General features: G+C 32.8%; 1 protein-coding gene across 2 annotated transcripts; it reads left to right on the forward strand.

Annotated features, from left to right (window-relative positions):
• Window positions 1–5755: 5755 nt before the first annotated feature.
• Window positions 5756–21287, forward strand: LOC115967680 (protein DMR6-LIKE OXYGENASE 2-like). 2 transcript variants are annotated; one of them, XM_031086818.1, is made up of 5 exons: window positions 5756–6083; window positions 7965–8262; window positions 8398–8633; window positions 11800–12127; window positions 20949–21287. In XM_031086818.1, the coding sequence occupies exons 2-5, from the start codon at window positions 7996–7998 to the stop codon at window positions 21201–21203; spliced, it is 1086 nt and encodes a 361-aa protein (XP_030942678.1). In that variant the 5' UTR covers window positions 5756–6083; window positions 7965–7995; the 3' UTR covers window positions 21204–21287. The 2 variants fall into 2 exon arrangements, with proteins under 2 accessions (XP_030942678.1, XP_030942679.1); XM_031086819.1 differs by having other exon boundaries at window positions 5756–6068.
• Window positions 21288–22209: the final 922 nt, after the last annotated feature.

Below are 22209 nucleotides of genomic sequence, written 5' to 3' on the forward strand. Positions count from 1 at the left end.
AAAAAAAAAAAAAAAAACCCCACTTTTATTCTATAAAAAAAATTTCGAAAAAATCCAAAAAAAAAGAAGTTTCGGATAAAAATAAAAACCACAGTCAAAATTTTCCCTAAAAAACCCCACGTCCAAATATATTTTTGTCAAAAATACCCCTTACAAAACAAAAACTACCATTGAATAACCTCCTTCACGCTTTCAACTTCCCACTATAAAACAAAAACTCTTCCCACTAATTACATACAATCCCACTACAGAATACAAACTTCCCACTAAACTACTGTGAAAATTCAATCTTCTACAATCACCATAAGGGCTCCCTTATTCTTGGGCTAGATTTCTTTTCCTTACTAATCATATTCAGCATTTTTTTTTTCTTAAGACTTTTTTTATGGTCATCAGCAGGTTTTTTCGTTCCATAGCTTTTCTTTTCTGCAGGCAGAGAGGTGCATAATATGCAAAGTGGTGCCGGTGAAAAACGGAAATAATTCTGTAAGTGATTTCATTTCTCCAGTATGGTCATTTCAGAATTCTGATGTGTGTACTAGAGGGCTCTTTTCAATTCCATTAAAGAGGAATAATACCATTATCAAGTATTGGTCTTTGTGTAAGTGTTCGTGCGTGTGTGTGTGTTCAATTTATCTATGGGTCATAGTGCATTTTTTTAGTCGCAAAAATTAAATTTTAAAATTGTTCATCAATTGGCTTCAATACTACATATATACATATGTTATTTACTACCTACTGCTGTATGGAAACATTTCTTTAAAAATTAGAAACTATATTATTTATGATTTTATGTTTTAAACTAGGCTCTTTCTTATATGGATTTATGTTAAATATTTTTATTCATATAAATTTGAGGATGTTGCATTTGCCCATTGATGTTACGCATTTGTCAACTATTGAACACATCCACAAATGAATAGATGATTTGAATTTGAATTTAATTTTTATGAATAGGTTGTGAGTGAGTTTGCATTGTCATTGGAGTCTAATACAATACACCGTCATCAAAATTCAAGAAGAATAAACTCTATTTACAAAAGCAAAGGACTTTTTTATCATAGCTATTGGCAGCCTGTCTTTTGATGAGGATTTCACAATTCACAATTGGTTTTTGTTGAATGTTGGTCTGTTACTTTAACAAAAGCATTCACATTATGTTATCAAGTTTTGATATTTAGTCTTTGTTAGGATTGTGTTATTTTAAATATTATCAAGTTTGGATATTTATTCTTGGTAGGACAGTTTTTTTTTTTTTTTTTTACTACTACTTTAGGACTGCAATGGTTAATGAGATTGAATATCTTACTTACTTATGAAGTAACAATGGTGCAATACCAATGTTGCCTCCTATTTAGTGTTTGCTATTTTTCTTATTTTTAATTCTTACTCTCTTTTTTTTGGGTCTCTTTTTTAGGGTCACATATCAACAATTTTGCCGGATTGCATATTGGATATATTAGATGAATTCGGGTGAAACACTTTACAAAACATATTGTATGACTCAAGGCTCATATAAAGTGGTAGTAATTAGTTGTTTAAGAACTTTTTTATAAAAGAAATTATCCTGAATATGTCTATATTTATCAATTTGCGTAATTCTACGTTGGATTCAATTTACTGTTTTTTGGAATGGTAATGTGCATATCATTATTAATTGAAACTCCTACAGTTTAACTTTATTTTTCTCAATCACACCTTTTCCATATGAAATTAATTATCCCTAACAACTTTGTGCCTTTCACTACAACTTCTTTTCATTTTTTACAAGAAATTCATTTTTAAAATAAAAGATAATATTGCTCACGTGCAAGCCTTTCCTGTAAAAAAATTTATTTATTTTTTATTTTATTATTTGCTTTTTTAGGCATTTGAAACTTTTGTTATGGATGCGTACTTAGTGGATACATTTGAGGACTAAGTGTCCACCTTTTGGGATTAAAAAAAACTTGGTGAGAGCCCTGAGAGGCGTTCTCATTAAAAAAACAAAATATAATACTATTTAATTTTTTTTTTGGTGTCTTTTAGGCATTTCAAACTTATTTTTTTTATAGATATGTACTAAGTGGCTGTGGCTATATTTTAGGACTAAGTGGCCACCTTCTAGGAAAAAAAAAAAAATTAATACTATTTTTTTTTTTCTTTAGGCATTTGAAATTTTGTACTAGAATTGTGCCAGTACAAAAAAAAATAAATTTCTTTAGGGCTTGGTTTCAAAAAATAATAGATGCACCAAAAACAAATTATGTGGCTTCATATTAATCTTTGAGAATAGGTGGCCATCTCAAACGATATTCTTGGTGTTTTAAAAAATCAATACTTTTAAATTTTTTATTATTTTTTTTAGGCAATTGAAACTTTTTCTTTAGAATTGTGATGGTTTATAAGAAAAACAAAAAACTTCTAGGCCCGGGTTCAAAAAAAAATAGATGCACCAAAATACAAAAAATAAAAATTTATGTGACTTGATTTTAACTTTGAGAATAGGCGGACTTTTCAAGTATTCATGGTGTTTAAAAAAGTTTGATACAATTTTAATGATAACTTCACAACTTCCATTACACCAAAAAAAAAAAAAAAAAAAAAAAAAAAAACAAAAACCTTCATAACATAAGAGCCTATCCTATTAAAAAAAAATTAATGCTATTTAACATTTTGGGTAAGGAAATTTCAATCAATTGAGCTACAAGTAAAATATTAGCCTCTGAACATGCGCTCACGCGCGTGCTCAGAGGCTCTTCTATTTTTTGGGTAAACGTTAATTTAAAATATTTATTATAATTTGAGATTACTACATTTTCTAATCACAAAAAAAACCTAGGGGTGTGATGAGTATTATATGTTTACAAGTGAAATAATTTTTTCATCACACCTCTAGGTTTTTTTGTGATTGAAAAATGTAGTAATTTCAAATTATAATAAATAATCTAAATTACCGTTTATCCAAAAAATAGAAGAGTCTCTGAGCACGCTTGTGCTCAGAGGCTAGTGAGTATATAACAGTTTTTATAAAGAAAATAAAATTATAAAGTGGCATAGAACCGGAGAGAGTTAGATATCACGCTGGAGGATAGAACCATAAAGTGGCATAGAATTCTAGATGAGTTTTTTTTTTTTTTTTTTGGCTAATTAGAATTCTAGTAGAGTTAGATATCACGATGGAGGGTACAACTATAAAGTGGCATAGAATTCTAGAAGGTAAATATCACGTGAGAGGGTCGACACTTTTTTTATTTTCAAAACTACCTTTTGCTTTTTAGGTGAAACGTTGAGAAAATGGAGGGCAAATCAAATTTAGCTGATGTGTAGGAGGTGAGCAGTCTGTGCTCTTGTGGGGCCGGGTTTTATAAAAATTGAAGTGAGCTTCTGGTAGAAGGTTTTTAAAAATATTTGGGGGGCCATAACGTGGCTCCACACGTGGTAGTTGTGGTTTTCTTTTTCCCTTTTTTTGTTTTTTTTTTTCTTTTCTTTCCTCCAAATTCTAAAACCAAACAGATTGCAAAATTCAAAAACAAATGTGCAATTTCCAATTCCAACATAAACCCATAAACTCTCATTTCCAGTAAAAAGATAAAGATTATATGCTCAGTCACAAAGCTTATGATAGATCAACCATGGAGAAGGTGTGGTGGTACTGTGATGGAGAGGTGAGAACTGAGAAGAAATGAAGATCCTAGAAAAGGATTGGACAATTAAAAATATAGGTGAAGAAAATATGTGGAGAAGAATTATTTAAAAAAAAAAAAAAAAAAAAAGGAGAAGAAAAGAGGATATAAAGATTGATAAGAACAAAAAAGAAAAAGAGAAATTGAAAAAAAAAATTTGTTGGTTTTTTTTTTTTTTGGCTAATTTACACCTCAAATGCCACTTTTAGAAGTATTAGCTAGACACTTATTTATTTATTATTTTTAAATTACTTTTTTGAAAGTTTTTATCAAATACTTGGTTTTTTTTTTTTAAACTTAAAAAAAAACTCAATTTCATTCCGCACTTTTTTAAATTATTACTTTTTAAAAAAACACAATTTTAAAAAGCTGAACCAAACTTCCATCTATTTATATATATTTTTTAGATTAGAATTGATATACTTAAAACTGGATGAAGATAAAAAATGAGTATGAAAAATGCTAGAGATTCAAATTTTTTTATAAAAGGTTGATGTGATAAAGTGGTTATTGGTTAGTAAAAAAATTATATTAGCAATGATATTAGATGAGAACTAATAAAGATTGACTATAATAATAGTTTGTAAAAATATTATAAAATAGTTTCTATTTGTAGCATTACTCAACGAAAAATATTAAAGACAGAAACTATTTTACAACATTTTTACAAAATATTGATATGAAAAATTCTTACTAGTTTTCAATTACATCGATTACTAGTATCACATTTTTACTTAGTAATAACTAATCATCATATTAACCGTTTGTAAAAAAATTTGAAAGATAGTTTGTACATATAATATTAATCAATACTAGCCTCTGAGCACGCGCGTGAGGCTTTTCTATTTTTTTTTTTTATAAAGATTAATAATTTGCATTTATTATAATTTAAGATTTCTACTTTTTCCAATAAAAAAAAAAAGAATATGTGGGGTGAGTTTTGTAAATTGGAGGAGTTTTAAAACTAATAAAATAGTGATCCTATTTTGTAGAGAGTTAGAGAGTAGAAGTAGGAATTTAAATTAACGTAAAAGTAAGAGTTTCACGCGGGCTTAGAGGTTTTTCTATTTTTTGGGTAAAGATTAATAATTTGCATTTATTATAATTTGAAATTTCTACTTTTTCCAATCACAAAAAAAAAAAAAAAAAAAAAAAAAAAAACAACAACAACAACAACGTGGGGTGGGTTTTGTAAATTGGAGGAGGAGTTTTAAAACTAACAAAAGAGTGATCCTATTTTGCAGGGAGTTAGAGAGTAGAAGTAAGAATTTAAATTAATGTAAAAGTAGGAGTTTATTAGAAGCAGAAAGGCATTTCAACATAGAAGTAAGAATTTATTATTTTTGTCAATTTACTATTTTAACCCCAATTTTAAGTTTTAGGTAGGGGTATTTTTGAAAGTAAAAAAAGCGATAATTAACTTTCTTTTGCCAATTTACTATTTTAACCCTATTTTTAAGTTATTGGTTAATTAATTTAAGGGTATTTTTGACAGGAAAAAAATCAATAACTAATTTTCTGAATCCTCTTAATATATACAGGTAGATAGATAGATTAAGTGTAAGTCTAGATACTGATTATTTTGCTGAAAATTGAAAACTTATTACTGAAAATACTGTAACAAAATATTTTTATTCCTACACATTACTATTGACCATTTGACCCAATTTTTTCACTTGACTTGTCCATAAACAATGACACGATTGGTAAAAAAAAAGCACCCATAGCAAACGCAAACGTAGCCACTCCCATCCACTTTAGGATCTGTTTGGATAGAACTTATTTTGCTTAAACTGAAAACTGAAAACATTATAGCAAAATAATTTTTAAATGTGTAAATAATGCTGTGAGACCCACTTTTAATAAAAAAGTTGATAAAAAATGAAATTTGTGGGTTTGTGAACAGTACACGAATACACTGTTCACGGAAGGCTGGTCAAAAGTTGCGGCTACTGTTTATGTACAGTACATGAACAGTAACCACTGTTGGGGTAAAACGCGTGCTCAAAAAAAAAAAAAAAAAAAAAAAAAAAAAAAAAAAAGAAAAGAGGAAAACGCAGCAAAGAAAACGCGGTATCCAAAGTCCCTCTAACCCATATTTTCTCCAGTCAATTAGCTTTTCACTTTTCAGCTTTATCATTTTGTATATTCTCTCTTTCCGATTCCCATTTCTCATTAGGATCTTTTCAGCAAAAGCAAAAATTCTTCATCAGGATCTCTCTCTATTTTTTACTTCCTTCTTCACCACTTATTAAAGCCCCCAGCCCAATTATTCCACGAACAACCCGCCACTGCCTTGATTCATTTTATCTCTTTCTTGCATTGAAGAAAAAAAGAAGAAGAAAGGGAAACGAATTCAGAGCAGCTGCACAGCGAGATTTCTCAAGTTTTTTGCGAAGAAAGGTGCGACTGTGAAGCGTAAGTGTATACTGTTTGTACTTTGTACCGTGTAAGAGTTATTATCTCTTTTTCTTTCTTTTTTTTTCTTTTTTTTATTACCAATACAAATTTAGAAGAAGTAATGTTAGTAGTGAGTTCCGTTAAGAATCAATAAGAAGTTCTAGTTAGAACACTTTTAGCGGTGGTAAAAAGCTAAAAACTTATTTTTAGCACAACTAAAAAGCTATTTGGAATTGCAGCAGGGGCGGAGCCACCTTATACTGTGGGGGGGGGCAAAAATGTTCAAAATTTTTTTTATAGTTGGTAAAAATAGGCCCCAAAGAATTTTTGTCAGATTTGGCCCCTTCAAATGAAACCAATTGGCCCCCTCAAGTCTCCTTGATTCATTCAAATTTATTCAATTATGTTGACCTTTTGTTAGTCTTTCTCCATCTCTCCTCCCCCAACACGTCATCAGACAAGCCCAACTTGTATACTTTTTACTATTAGGCTGTAACTTCCTTTATAGAAGGTTATTACTTCACCTTTTCAATTTGTATATTCCATCTACCTCATCACTCACAGTGAAAGTGTTCCTTAATCTCTCTAGTCCTCCATTTCTTCTTCTCCTCATCATTTCTATTTTACATCAAATTCTATTCATTTTTATCTAAGTTCAATTTCTATTTCTATTTATTTATATTATGGTTGATATTTTTTTTTTCTCCTTCTTATTTATTAATCCAATTGATAGTCTAATTCATTATTTATATTTAGTATTTCATACTAACATACTAAGACAACCATATTTAAGTAAGCTTTGGTATGACAAACACATCTACTACTAGATTAGATGCATAAATCTTCATAGTCCAATATATGGTACCACTAATTTTATTTGAAAAATCTCATACGCATGCCAAAACTAACAATTTTGTCTCTGTTTGACAAATTTGTCCAGTAATGAGTGGGTCATACACAAATACATAGATACACACACATATCTCTTGTTAATCAATATGATCATTTAGTCTTGGCTGGCCCCCCCGAAGGAAAATTTCTAGCTCCGCCCCTGGCAGTGGAGTTATAGTCAAAAAATAATTTGGCTTCTCAGCTATAGTGTGAGTCCAAATCTTCTGTTTTACTTTTCTTACTCTACTCTATACTCTACAAATAAAAATTTGTCACATGTTTACCTAATTAATTAAATACTACTATTAATTAATAACGATAGTATTAATAAGTCAATAATGATAGTATTTAATTAATTAGCTGAATACGTAGCATATTTTTATTAGTGGAGTATAGAGTAGAGCAAGAAAAGTGAGACAGAAAATTTGGACTCTTAAATATAGCTGTGCTCGAAAGTAAAAAAAAAAAATATATATATATATATATATATTATTTTGTGTTCACACTGCTAGTTAGAATATTTGTGGAGTTTTTTTTTTTTTTTTTTAAATGGGATGTATTATTTTATTGTAGTAGATATATTATTGTATTGTGATATTTATATTATTTTATTGTAGTAAATATATTATTGTATTGTGATGTTTATATTATTTTATTATGTTGAAAACTAAAATAGATCCATTATTACAGTATAAGAGTAGGTAAAATAGATAAAATAACTTTTTATGATATTAAATAGCTAAAAATATAGCTTCACTGACTAGGATACTCTAAGAAGTTGCGTAAAAAGGTTGTTCACAACAATAATTTATAAATATATTACAAAATAGGTTGTGAGAGAAATACTTAAAATGACAAAATTTGTGTTACAACTTGCCTACTCTCGTGCCGAATTGGGAGTACAAATTGTGCCGGCATTACTCCTAGTATATATATAGACATGATTATAGCATATAAGGAACACAACAATATTGCCACGATTACTCAGCTATCTCTCTCTGTTTCTAGTGTTCTCCTCGTTTCTCCTCAATCCTCATCAATGGCTTCAGCAGTGTCCACGAAGGCATCACCTGTTCATCCACCAAAGATAACAACCGTGAAAGCACTCGTTGAATCAACTGGCACCTCCTCCATCCCTTCGTTTTACAACTTCACCCCTTATCTCCGTGATGAACCAATAGCCAATGATCCAGAAGATTCAATCCCCATTATCGACCTCTCTCTTCTTGTTTCTGGTACTCCTGAAGAACAGTCCCAAGTCATCCATCAACTCAGCAATGCCTGCTCAGACTGGGGCTGCTTCATGGTACATACTGTTTATCTTATCGGTCTTGAGCTTGCTTCTTTTTTCTTTTTTTTTTTTTTTTTTTTTTTTTTTTTTTTTTTTTTTACGTGTCTATAGTTTTTGCATGTTACTGAGATTTGATGAGGGTCTTATTAGGTGATTAATCATGATGTGACGGAGAGTCTGACGAAGGCAATGATAGGTTCGTTTCAAGAATTTTTCGACTTGCCAGAAGAGGAGAAGAGAGAGTATCAAGGAAACCATGTCATGGATCCAATCAGGTGTGGTACAGGCTTTAATCCTTCAATGGATAAAGCAAACTATTGGAGAGATTTTCTCAAGTGCTTCGCGCATCCTGAATTTCATACACCCAACAAACCTGCTGGGTTTAGGTACATTTCTTTTCATTTCAGATTTAACCTCCTAAATCATATGATTCTAGTGTCGTTTAAACATTTGTATATAAACTTTTGGCCACACTTCCTTTGCAAGTCGATTTTCAAAAGTAAGTTCTAATCATGAGTTTGTAACATTTGATATTAAAGCCAACCACTAGGGTCGACGGGTCAACCTAAAGGCTGAAGTTAGGGATGGCAATTCGTGTTTGCGTGTTGGGTTTGTGACGGGTTAAGTTATGCGTATTATGTTATATGAGTCAACACAAACCTAACCCGTTTACTAAACGGGTTAAGATTCCTCAGCCTTAACATGGCCTGTTTATTAAACGGGTAAACCGACATGATATGTTTAACCCATTTAATTAGCAGGTCATGTTAGGGTCGACACAAATGACCTGTTTAATTAATAGGTCATAACTAATCTGAATAACCTGTTTGATTAATAGGTCATATCTAACTCGAATAATCTATTATCAATTTCCATATATTTAAAATTATAATACAACCTTAAATCAAGTAATAAACATTCAGTTACAACTTACAATCATAAATCTAGTAATAATAACAAAAGCAAATAATTCTTTCATTCCTTCAAAATTAAATTACTAGTCCAAAAGGTTCCAATCCATACTATTAAATTCAATAATATGTCAAAGTTCCATAATTAAAAAATAAATAAATAAAAAAAAAACAAAATTATTACATGGCATTCAAGTGCCATATCAAAAACTAAAAGACAACACAATTTATGATTAAAAAACTATGATTACATGGCATATCAAAATAGCCATGATGGCAAAATTTAAGTCCAACCATCCAAGTGCCATATCAAAAACTAAAAGACATCCAGATTAAGAGACTATATTAGAAGAGATTGAGGGTTCCGTTGAAGAGGTGTCTTTCTTGTGCTCATCCTTGTTGATATTCATGCTCATTATATTTTTAGCATACATTCAAATGGCGCTTCAAATTGCCAGTACCATTTGCTCCAGCAGTAATATATTCCTTTCCACACTTCTTGCATTTGCAAGTAGGCTTTTCTCCATCTTTTTTAGGAAGCATCTAAAAGAAATGTCAAATACTTGAAGTCCTTCTTTTGTAGTCTTTGTTATTTGTCTTACTCTTAGACTTAGCCTTCTTTGGCGGAGGAAGTTCAGCTAGTTCATCAAATTCATCTTGGAAGTCAATGTCTTCACCTTCATACTTAGAGTCAACATCACTTTCCATCTAGAAAAAATTTAAAGAGAAATTATTAATCAGAAAATTAGTAATTCTAAGATGATAGAAACAAATAAACTTGAAACAAAATCGTAAAGCACGACTAAAAATTTTGAAATCAACAAAAAAAAAAAATATATATATATATATATATGTACTATTAGTACGAAATAGTTAACAATATAGTGATTAACACAAAAAACAAATAGATTTTCAATTATTTTATTTTAAGATGCTAGAAAACAAATACAAAAAAAACTTGAAAAGGAATCGTAGAGCAAGACCCAATTATTTTAAAACCAACATTTAAAAAAAAAAAAAATCCACTATTAGTACTAAACAATCAACATGATAGTGATACACAATAAACAAAAGAATCTTCAATTATTTTATTTTAAGATGATAGAAACAAATAAACTTGAAAATAAATCATAGAGCAAGACCTAATTATTTCAAAAACAATAAAAAAAAAAAAAAAAAAAAAAAAAAAAAAAGAGATCTACTATTAGTATTTAACAATCAAAATGATAGTGATTAACACAATAAACAAACAGATCTACAATTATTCTATTTTGAGATGACAAACAAAGAAACCTGAAAAAAAAAATTCATAGAGCAAGACCCAATTATTAAAAAAAGAAAAAGAAAAAAGAATCTACTATTAGTAGTAAACAATCCACATGATAATGATTAGCACAATAAACAAAATTTACAATTATTTTATTTTTCAGTGCTAAGAGAAAAAAAAAATAACAAAATAAAACACAATAAAATAAAACCTACAATTTGTCTCTGCTACTACTAGTATTGTTAAAGTCATTGTGAATTAAAAATATATCTTTTGAACAAATATACAGGATCTATTAGTTTGTACCTCAATGACATAGATACTAGAGAGAGTGAGTCTATCTATGCTTCATCATCTTAAACACGTTGTGTTGATCAGTGCTATAACAAAATTAGATTCCCCTATATATTTAGTGAAATTTCTATCAATTACACACACTTTGTTTTTTTGAACTAAAATAATTCATGATTTTCAACTTGGAAAAGAAACAATTTTTTTTTGCAAAAGTGGTGAGTGTGTGTAAAACTATAAATGAGTGTGAGAAATAGACATTGTTCATATAACTTGCTAGTGGATTCAGCGGCTGAAAGCTGAAGAAAGGGGTGAATTGGTGATCAAAGGGGTAGCTACGGTTTTGAGGAGAAGAGACAATAAAGGATGTGGCTAGGAATTTGAGAGGAAGAAAGAGTAGAGGGTTGAGAGACATGGGGACGGCTAGGATTTTGATTTTAAATAGTGCAGAATCTGTAGAGATGAAAGAGGAGCAGCTGGAGTTTTGAGGAGAAGTAGAAGAGTTAGAGAGTTAAGGCTGATGCTAAAAATGAAGAGACAGAGAGTGAAAGAGGCGTGACTGAGATCTGGTAGTGCGGGAAATAAGTGAATAGGTAAGCTTATGTACCTAGGTTTATAAGGGTGAACTAGTAAAATTACCTTTATAAGCTAATCGGGTCAAACAGGTTCACATGTTGACCACAAACATGACCCATTTAATAAACGAGTCAATCGTATCAACCCAAATATGATCGAAACCCATTTAGTCTTAACCCATGACCTGTTTACCAATGGTTTAGTTGTGTCGGGTTTGCAAGTCGTGTCGGATTTTGCCACTCCTAACTGGAGTGTCCCACATTGTTTAAGTGTAAACCTAAACATGTGTATATAAGTTTTTGGACACCCTCTCTTTGCAAGGGTGATTTCTACTCATGAGTTTGTATACAATGTAATTTGTTCAATCTACAATGTAAATTTTATATTGCTAGTTCCTTATTTTGATTATGATAAATTTATTTTTCAATTAAAATTTCAAAAATAAAAATCAGGTCATGGCCAATGCAATTCATAATGAATGGATTATTTATGTTTTTGTTCACACAGTGAGATTGCAAGGGAGTTCAGCAAAAGAAACCGGGAAGTAATAATAATATTACTGAAAGCTATATCAAAGAGCTTGGGGTTAGAAGAGAGCTACGTAGAAAAGGCTGCCAATTTCGAGTTGGGTTTACAATTGCTCGCTGCTAACTATTATCCAGCTTGTCCAGAGCCAGAGAAAGCAATTGGCATCCCCGCTCACTATGACCATGGTTTGTTAACCACTTTGGTAAATAATGGTATCTCTGGCCTTCAAGTAAAGCATAATGGAAAATGGTTTAATGTCAACATCCCTCCCAATGGACTCTTTGTTCAAGTTGCTGATCACTTGGAGGTACATTCTGTCATGCTTCTTGAACTCCATTTTTACTTGTTATCACGTGTTATTCATCTTCTCATTATCTTTCTTAATTACCTTTTCTTGTTAAGCAACGATGCCAGCTAAAGTTAACTAATAAGATCGGTCTGATACAATTTTAGGTTTGATAGGCCAAAAACTAATTGACTCCTTGTGATAAATTAACCAATTAATTTAGACAAGTGAATTAATTAGGTTAATTAACATGCAAACGCATGGTAGCACAAACAAATCACTAATAAACTAAGTATAAAACGAAAAATAAATTGACACGGTGATTTGTTTATGAATAGGGAAAACCAATACAGCAAAAACCCCACCAGGTGATTTTAAGGTTACCACTCCTGAAATTCCACTATTATCACAACAAGCGGTTACAAGTAAAAGAATCTCAATACCTTATACCAACTTACAGTTGAATCCTTACCCCAATACCTAATTGGACTTGTTCTGTAGTGACAATTTCTCCTTTTGATGCACGACTCCCAGTACGTGACTAACCAATTGTGCGGATCCCAATACATGACTTCAATCACCAACTGGAGAAGTTTGTTGGCTGCAAAATTCTTCAGTTCATCCCTACGATGAAGATCAAGAAAATGCTTGGTCACACAACCCTACGGTGCACAAATATAACAACTTCTTCACAAGAATGATGAACTAGGGCAAAACTGTGTCTCTGGTCATAAATTGCTTGAACAAACTTTACTCAACACTTGTGCAACTTGTGAACACTTTGACAGCCTTTAAAATAATCATTTTATATGTCTAGGGTTGTGAGAAAAGAAAGCTAAAACACATAAACACGGATTGAAGTCAAAACAGAACTAAAAATCTATTTTTCATAAATCTCGACAGATACCCTATCTGTCAAGCTGCTGCCGAGACACGGGACTGAACATCTCTTTAAGCTCAATAGATGGCTAGCTGTCGAGGTTTAATGACAGACATTTTTTAGCTTGAATCTTAAACAGACTTGCATGACTTCAACACTTGATCTTGAAACAAAATTTCTTGAAGTATTAAACATATTCTAGATCTACCCAAATACAAGTAAAGTGTGCTATGTCAAAAGATTAGCCAATTACATAAAATCGTGACATATGTTCTTAACATGTGAATCACATATGTCCTAACAATCTCCCCCTTTGGCAATTCGTGACAAAATCACAACAAACAAATGAGATATGAGAGAAGTCATAAATCACTTAACTCACATTCACTTGTTGAATACAATAAAATCTATCCGAATACAATAAAATCTATCCTAATACAAACTCTTAAAAAACTTTGCAAGAAGAGAGTTTATGGCAAGTAGACTTTGACAACCTGTATTTCTGAAACACTTTAAACAAAACTTATCAAGGCATCTTTGTGTGAAATAGAAATAATAGATTGCATACAAGTAATAAGAACCATGTTTGTAAAGAAAGAAATGAAACAACACATGCAAGGATAGGTGAAAGAAACATACATCAACATATATAGAAAATAAGTAAAATGTATGTCAATAATGATCACAAGACCTAAGGTACAAGAATAAATGTATCTAAAGTAGAGAAAAGAAAAAGATACAAGTAATCCTCACTACATCCCTCAAAATGCACTCTCCCCCTAACAAAAAACTCCTATGCTAACCCTCCCCCTAAGTATGACTACTCTCATAACCAAAACTAATCCTCCTTTTTGTCACAAGTGACAAAGGTTAAAAATGTCAAGTAGACATCTCATCATTGCTGGGTGAGTTAGCATCGCCATCATCCTCATCATCAGCATCACTCTCATCTGTAGGGGCCACAAGAGTGGAAATCATAGTATAACCACCCATCTCAGCCTGACATCAAGCAACGCGTCCAACACGGGTGTTCACTTGACACAACTCATCACTGAGAGTGTCGAGGTGAGCATCCATGCCCTGAGGCTAGGCCATGATGTCCTCTAGAGTCACTCCGCTCATAGAAGAAGAGGGAACGGATGTGGATGGAGCAAAAGGAGTGGGAGGAGCTGCCGTACCGAATCGCCTCGATCAAAACTACACCTCGCTCCGTTTAACGGTAGTGTAGTCAATGGCACACATAATGAGGAAGTGGTTGGAAGAGGGAAAAGAAACAGAAAAATGGCATAAAATTCTTGTGATAGCTGAAGAGAAAATGAGCTTATCACGGGTAGCTGTATCCCTATACACATCTATAAGAGAAAGAATAAAATGTGAAGGAAAATCTATAGTGAGGTGCTCTGACAAAAAAAGCAAAAATCGAGCACGAGGCTTTGTGATAGAGTTATAGTGAAAGAATTGGTGCAAAACAAAAGTCATCACCATGTTCATGAATCTAGGACCTTTAGCAAAGGCCTTACATGATGTAAACTGACGATCACCCCAATCAAAAGGGCGCTCGTAGAAAGCAGAGATCATCTCGTCTTTGGACACAGTCCTCAGACACTCACAACCGGGGTAGTTAGGATGCTCTACCCTCAGGACACAAAGCACATCAGATACCAACTCCAGTGTGACAACATTGCGCGTATCTTGACCGTGAGTATAAAAGAAAGGTACCGAAGAATCGATTCCATGCACGTTGGAGTAAAAATCCCAGATCAGTGCAAAAGGACATGTGATCGGGACGTCACACAATGACTGCCAACCTCGACTGTGAATGACATCGGGTAGGTCAATGTTGGTGAAGTCTGCCAAAATGACTCAGCGTTCCGAATGAACACCTCATTGGGAAAAGTTCTTCGAGAAGTCTTTTCGGGCATCCTCATCACGAAACCAAATAAAAAAAGGGGTAGGATCAGAAGATGAAGTGGATGCCCTAGAATGCAAAGGGTTTTGGGATGGAGCAGACTTATGTTTTGGTGCCATTGACGCACTAACATAAACTAGAGAGTGAGGGGGAAGAAAGAAACACTCAGAAAAGCTCCAAACAATTCAAATATATAGAAATATACTTAATGTAAGGTACGTATGCATGAAAATGCATGAGCATATGACGTGCAAAGTGAAAAACATTATAGGCTTAGCCCAATCCAAACCTACCAGCACACAGACAGTTTAACACATATAACAAACATCTAAATGCATGAAAATATAGTTATAATGTATGTGTGATGCAATGCATGAGGTTAAAAGATCATTTAAACAAAAACCCATCCCAAAATTTCAATAAACACTCAACAATTTTGGAAAACCCCAAAATTTTCAAAAACCCCAAAACCAAGGTCTAAATGCATGAAAAATGAGAGAAAAAGAGATCATACCAAGCGATTTGAAGCAAGGAAAGGCCAAAAATCACATGGGTTGAAGGTTTTGAGAGAGAAGAGAGTGTTTGGGAGGTGAATAGGTATGGATAGATCGAGAGAGATAGAGAAAATGAGGATCGAATCGCGCTAAAACCTATTTATAGGTGTTTAGTAATTCTCGATAGATAGAGGTGTCAAGAGGTATCGAGACATGTGTCGAGGAAAAAAGGCGTCGATAGATGAAGCAATCGAGGAGCTGTTGAGGGACAATTCAACAAAAGCTAAAAAGAAGCTCAGTCGATCCATCAACTGTCAATAAGCTACTGAGAGTCTAGGAACTTTCTCGATCGATCCACCAGTTATCGAGATTGCGATAAGAAATAGCTTAAGATCCTAACAGAAAGGCTAGGTGTTGAGGTTGCTTAAAAACAATTTTTCAAGAAGGGAAAAACACAGATATGAATGCAATTAAGCATGCAATTCAACCAATGATCTAATCAACATTTTAAACTTTCAAAATCATCTCTCAACAACAATTTTTAATCCCAAAAATATACACACACACTAAACAAGTCTAACTTATTTTATATTTCAAAAATAAGTCAAGACAGTTTAGTGAGTATACATTAACACATGTAAAACCTTGTGATGGCCAAATCACATTGTACCTGCACATGTATCAAGAGTAGCAAAGAATACTACGTGTTGTGTGTGAAAAACATTGTAAGATTGCATAAGTATATACATGTTATGACAATTTGAGATATAAGAAAATCACTTTAACTCACACACAATTATAACTGTTTGATGGGGACTATCACCTTCGAGGTACATCCTATAACTCTCACATCTCCTAGAATATATGCTTGCAATCATATTTAAAGCATTTTGATATTTTTGTTTTTTATTTTTCTTTGCATATTTTTCTTTTTAAGCAAATCATGCATAGGCATATAAGAGAGAGAAAAGAAATACCCAATTATGTTAAGCATTTGACATTCCAATTTTGCTATGCTGAAGCACACAAATGTTATTGATATTGCACTTTTGCTATGCTAAAGCATACAAATGTCATTTCATGATTGACAAGCAACAGTGGTGAGATGGTTATTTATGCCTTTCTCTTAGGATTTTCTAGTCCTTCCCGTCAAATAGAGTGATACGAGTGTTAAGTACAAGAGATTACTTAATCTTACTCATCACAAACAAAAGCCACAAAACTCACTTGCTTAGTTGTGTATAGAGATGCTCATCTAAGCTACAAGAAATACAAAGTTTATAAAACTTTGTTTCAATGGTCATCCATGGTACACAAGTACCAATGTACACAAAACACATACTGTTTTTGTATTTTTCCGATTTTTCAATTTTTTTAATTTATTTTCATATGAAAAACAAAATAAACAAAATTGAAAACAAACAAAAACATGTTAAACAAAGCAAAACATAAAACTAGACTGACTCAAAACTTGAAAGTAATAACACAAGTAATGCACACACAAAAACAAGAAGAGAGAAAGTGAAAAGTGATAGAATCACTTGAAGCCATTTTCCTTCCATGCCTTGGAAGAACCTTTCCTTTGAGTGTACTCTTGAACCGGCGGTGAGGGAGAACAATTGAAACCGTTCAAGTTTGAAGGAACATGAGGGTTTTGAGAAGATCTCCAAGGGGAGTAAGAGAGGATTAAAGATGATTCTGGCTTCCAGATGCTATCATGCCGTTGCTCTGTTGAGTGGTTAACCACTTATAACAATTTGGTCGAGTATGACTGTCAACTTCACAATGATGACAGAAATGCTACTTCTTCTGTTTAGGCTTTTGAGAGTTAGCCTTCTTAACCTTAAGGTTTTTAGCTTCCTTCTTATCATGCTTAGGGGGTACTCCTAAGATAAATTTACTTTTATCTATGTTCTCATTAGCCAAATCAGTTTTAACATCATTATTCTCAATTTCAACATTATTACTAAGAGGAACAAAAACAGTAGTACTAGTAGAAACAGTATTAGAAGAAGAGAAACCATACCCTAAGCCCGTTCGATCAGAAGTAGATTTCTGAAGACTGAGCATTTCATCAAGCTTTGCACTTGAAGTCCTCTCCAATTGAGCTCTAACTTGAAATAGCTCTGCTTCAAGCTTCTTTGTCTTCTTAGCCAAGAAATTGTTCTCGAACCTTTGTACTCCAATAGTCTGATTAGCTTCATCAAAATTTATGGAAAGCTCTTCACGATCAAGTTCCACATCACTGAGCTTCTTGGTGGTCAACCTATAAAGTTTCTCATGTTTCTCAGAAAACTTGTATAATTTCTCATAAGCTTTATGGATATCATCTTGATCATCCATCTTCTCAAACTTGGACTCCACTAATTCCTCTTCTTCATCCACATCTTCAACAATCCTCTCAGTAGGATTGACAATGGTAGTGAAGGCATTCAGGATTCCGTCATCCTCATTGTCGGAATCATCCTCAGGCTCAGTGTCGCTCAAAGTAGCAGCAAGTGCCTTGCTCTTCCCAATACTCTTGAGATATGTAGGACACTCCTATTTCATATGATCGAAGTCTTGACACCTAAAGCACTTAGGTCCTGCGGGAACAGTGTACTGACCGCCATCCTTAGCATCCTTCTTCCTTTTGTCTTAGCTCTTAAACTGAGAAGAACTGGATTGCCTACGGTTCTTGTCAAAGCCCTTCCCATTGGCATTCTTCATGAACTTCTTGAATTGCCTGGTGATGTAGGATTTCATCTTAGAATCTTCATCGTTTGAAGACTCATCCGTGTCACTGCTCTTGGCCTTAAGTGCCATGCTCTTGCCTTTGCTCGATTTGCCAATTCTAGTTAACCCTAGCTCATAGGTCTATAGATTGCCAACCGACTTTGTCAAAGGAATCTTGTCGATATCCTTTGATTCCTCGATCGCCGTGATCTTTGCATGGAATCTCTTGGGTAGAGATCTGAGCACTTTCCTCACAATCTTGGGTTCAGGAATGGTTTCACCAAGATTGAAGGCTAAGTTCACTATATCCTTGAGCTTGGCAAAGAACTCATCGAACAACTCATCCTCCTCCATCTTGATTTCTTCAAAGCTTGTAGTGAGCCTCTGAAACTTTGAATCTTTGACAGCCTTGGTTCCCTCATAGGTTGTCTGGAGAATGGACCATGCCTCCTTAGCAGTTTCAGTAGACGATATCTTCTTGAACTCCTCATTAGTGATTGCATTGAATAAAGCATTCAATGCCCTGCTGTTGAAATTTGCCGCCTTGATCTTGGCATCATTCCAATCGGTCGGCGCTTTCTTTGGCTTGATCCAGCCAATCTCTATAGCTTGCCATACCTTCTCATTTAAAGACTATAAGAAAGCTCTCATGCGTACTTTTCAGTATGCATAGTTAGTACCATCAAATAAAGGAGGTATAATTAATGACTGTCCTCTATCCATGACAAACAGGGGTCAATGGATCAACATAGCAAAGATTAACTCTAATCAGAGTTTGCCTGCTCTGATACCACTTGATAGGCCAAAAATAAATTGACCTCTTGTGATAAATTAACCAATTAATTTAGCCATGTGAATTAATTAAGTGAATTAACATGCAAATGCATAGTAGCACAAACAAATCACCAATAAACTAAGTATGCAGAGGAAAATAAATTGACACAGTGATTTGTTTACGAATAGGGAAAACCAACACGGAAAAAACCCAATCGGGTGATTTTAAGGTCACCACTCTTGAAATTCCACTATTATCACAATAAGCGGTTACAAGTAAAAAAATCCTAGTACCTTATACCAACCTATAGTTGAACTCTTACCCCAATACCCAATTGGAGTTGTTCTGTAGTGACAATTTCTCCTTTTGATGCACAGCTCCAAGTACGTGATTAACCAATTGTACGGGTCCCAATACGCGACTTCAATTACCAACTAGAGAAGTTTGTTGGCTGCAAAGTTATTCAGTTCATCCCAACGATGAAAATCAAGAAGATGCTTGGTCACAAAACCCTGCGGTGCACAAACACAACAACTTTTTCACAAGAATGATGAATTAGGGCAAAACTGTGTCTCCGGTCACAAATTACTTGAACAAACTTTACTCAACACTTGTGCAACTTGTGAACACTTTGACAACTCTTAAAATAATCATTTTATATGTCTAGGGTTGTGAAAAAAAAAAAAATCCACGGATTAGAGTCAAAACAGAACTGAAAATCTGTTTTTCATAAACCTCGACAGATCCCCTATCGAGCTGCTGTCGAGCCAAGGGGCTGAACAGCTCTTTAAGCTCGATAGATGGCTAGCTGTTGGGCTTTAATGACAGGCACTTTTCAGCTTAAATCTTGGACAGATTTGCATAGTTTCAACACTTGAATCTTGGACAGACTTGCATGTTGAAACAAAGTTTCTTGAAGTATTAAACACATTCTAAATCTACCCAAATACAAGTAAAATGTGTTTTGTCAAAGGATTAGCCAATTACATAAAATAGTGACATACGTTCCTAACTAGCGAATCACATATGTTCTAACAAAGTTTAAGGTGATAAAACATTTGCCATTCACATCAATAAATATATATATATATATATATATATATTATCCTTGAATTCTTTAAAAGAGAGGGGTGGGGGTGGGGGGGGGGAGTAATTTTGTTCTTTGTTTATGATGAGGTCGGTTCAATTTTGTTACTTAAATTTGTGTACTCTTAAATATGTGGTTGGTTTGATTTTAGTCTCATAATTATGGGTTGCTTCAACATTCTGTTAGTCACGTAAGGGAAAAAAAAAAAGAAGACAAAATTGTTCACTTTATATAATTTTAATGACTAAATAAAAACCCTTAAAATTTGAAGGGTTACATGATCAAACTTATGCCAAATTTTATAATGGAAATTAGAAATTACCCAAAATTTATTTATGTTAAATGTGACAAGTGACATGTGTGAATAAGTATAAAGGCAAGACAGAGAAATAGTGCTTTGATGGTGACTTGTTAACAAAAGTATTTTTTACTTTTTGCCAAATCTGAACCACTTTCTGAAAAACTTTTTTTTTTTTTTTTTACAGACGACTAAGAACACACAGAATTAAAATTATATGGTTTTCTTCCATATGGGATACAAAGCAATTGTCTAAATACCCAAAAGGAACTGTTAACTAGCCTAAATGGCCAAAATGAAGAAAAAAAAGGTAGTTGGTGTTGGGAATGGGGTAAGTACCAACATACATATTAGGGTTGACCTTTTTCATAAAACATAAATTATGAAAATTTCTTTGATGTGAGGAATTACATAATTGCCTAACTGGCCAAAATGAAGAAATAACCCTATAAATATAATATAAAAGAAAATTATAAAAAGGAGAAATGAAGCGAATACACAAATAAGAGTTAATGGTTGATCGTTTCTTTTTCTTTAGATGTGTGCGTAATTATATATATTTTTATTTAAATATCATTGACTCTATGTTTCTCACTTATCATGTTCTTGACATATGTATATTTAACTAAATGAACAATTTTTTTGAATTGATCAAAATTTTCTGAATATAATGTTTCCTACAAGATTTTGAGCAATGGCAAGTACAAGAGTATTGCACACCGGGCACTTGTGAATAACAAGGCTACAAGGATGTCCATAGCTCTAGCACATGGACCAGCACTAGACACAGTTATGAGGCCAGCTCCAAAGTTAGTTGACAATGAAAGTGATCAACCTGCATATGTTGAAATGACGTATGGAAAATTTTTGGAATTGCAGCAAACTGGGAGGCTGAGTTCTAAATTCCGGTCAGATACTGAACAAAACAAAGCAGTCTGAGCTAGTTTATTGGTTTACAATGCCAATTTCTCAATTTAGTGTTTGATAATAATAATAATGAACAAATGTTGGCAAATTTGGTTTAATTTCAAATTTTAAATTTGAGAGCTGAATATTCAACTTAGACCAAATTTAAGATTTTCAGCCATGTTGTTCTCATGTTTGTTTAATTTAATATTTAGTAATAATTTTTATTGGCTTGTTGCCATCTATGCTACAGTTACTATGTAATAAATGTCATATTTAGCACATAATCCTTTATTTTTAAACCTACATACATAATTCTTATTAATGTATTTATCTACAATACCTTATATTAGAATCTCTTTTTCAACATTATAGACTGGATAGTATTAATACAAATTTTTCTGCATCATATGAAAGATTGTGATAAGAAATCTCTTTAGGAATGTCCTGATGTTATTCTCGCTATTGTAACCCAAGAGATACTTGCTTTGAAGACTTAGAAAATGCTAAAGATATTACAAATTTCACTGTAAAAAGGTTTATACATTTATGTGATAGTGAATGTGATTACTGTGCACTACCTCAACAATATATAAATAACAAGTTTTTATACTCTTACTATTAGGAACTAAAGATACAACAAATTTCACTAAAAAAAGGTGTTAGGTTCTAAAGAATTAGGATTTTATGTATTTAGAACTCTAATGTGTATTGTTGGCAAACCATGATCAAAATAAGATGTTTAGCCGTGTTTAGACTTGCTCAAAGTTGGTTCATTTATGTAAAGTTGGAATAAGCTGATGTACAGTTTATTTATGCTTCTCGGCCTGGTTCAATCGATCGAAACTTAGGCTCAATCAATCGAAAATCGGGTCAGAGGCGTTTTTCTACAGAATTCCAACTCAGCCCTAGTTTGTTTTAAAGCATTTAGGGTTTTCTAATTTGCCCTAAGTATAAAAGGCAAACCCTAGCCATGTTTTAGTGTTGCTCATATTGCTGTTTATGTAAATCTCTTATGAGATCTGTGAGGAGCTTTCCT

Source organism: Quercus lobata, chromosome 11 (assembly GCF_001633185.2).
Source record: "Quercus lobata isolate SW786 chromosome 11, ValleyOak3.0 Primary Assembly, whole genome shotgun sequence".
NCBI lineage: Eukaryota > Viridiplantae > Streptophyta > Magnoliopsida > Fagales > Fagaceae > Quercus > Quercus lobata.

Bases quoted from the DNA above. Each gene is read 5' to 3' on its own strand.
- LOC115967680 (XM_031086818.1), top strand. From the start codon at position 7,996: ATGGCTTCAGCAGTGTCCACGAAGGCATCACCTGTTCATCCACCAAAG. The intron at 8,263-8,397 runs GTACATACTGTT...GGGTCTTATTAG, and splicing joins CAGACTGGGGCTGCTTCATG to GTGATTAATCATGATGTGAC. The intron at 8,634-11,799 runs GTACATTTCTTT...TTGTTCACACAG, and splicing joins AACAAACCTGCTGGGTTTAG to TGAGATTGCAAGGGAGTTCA.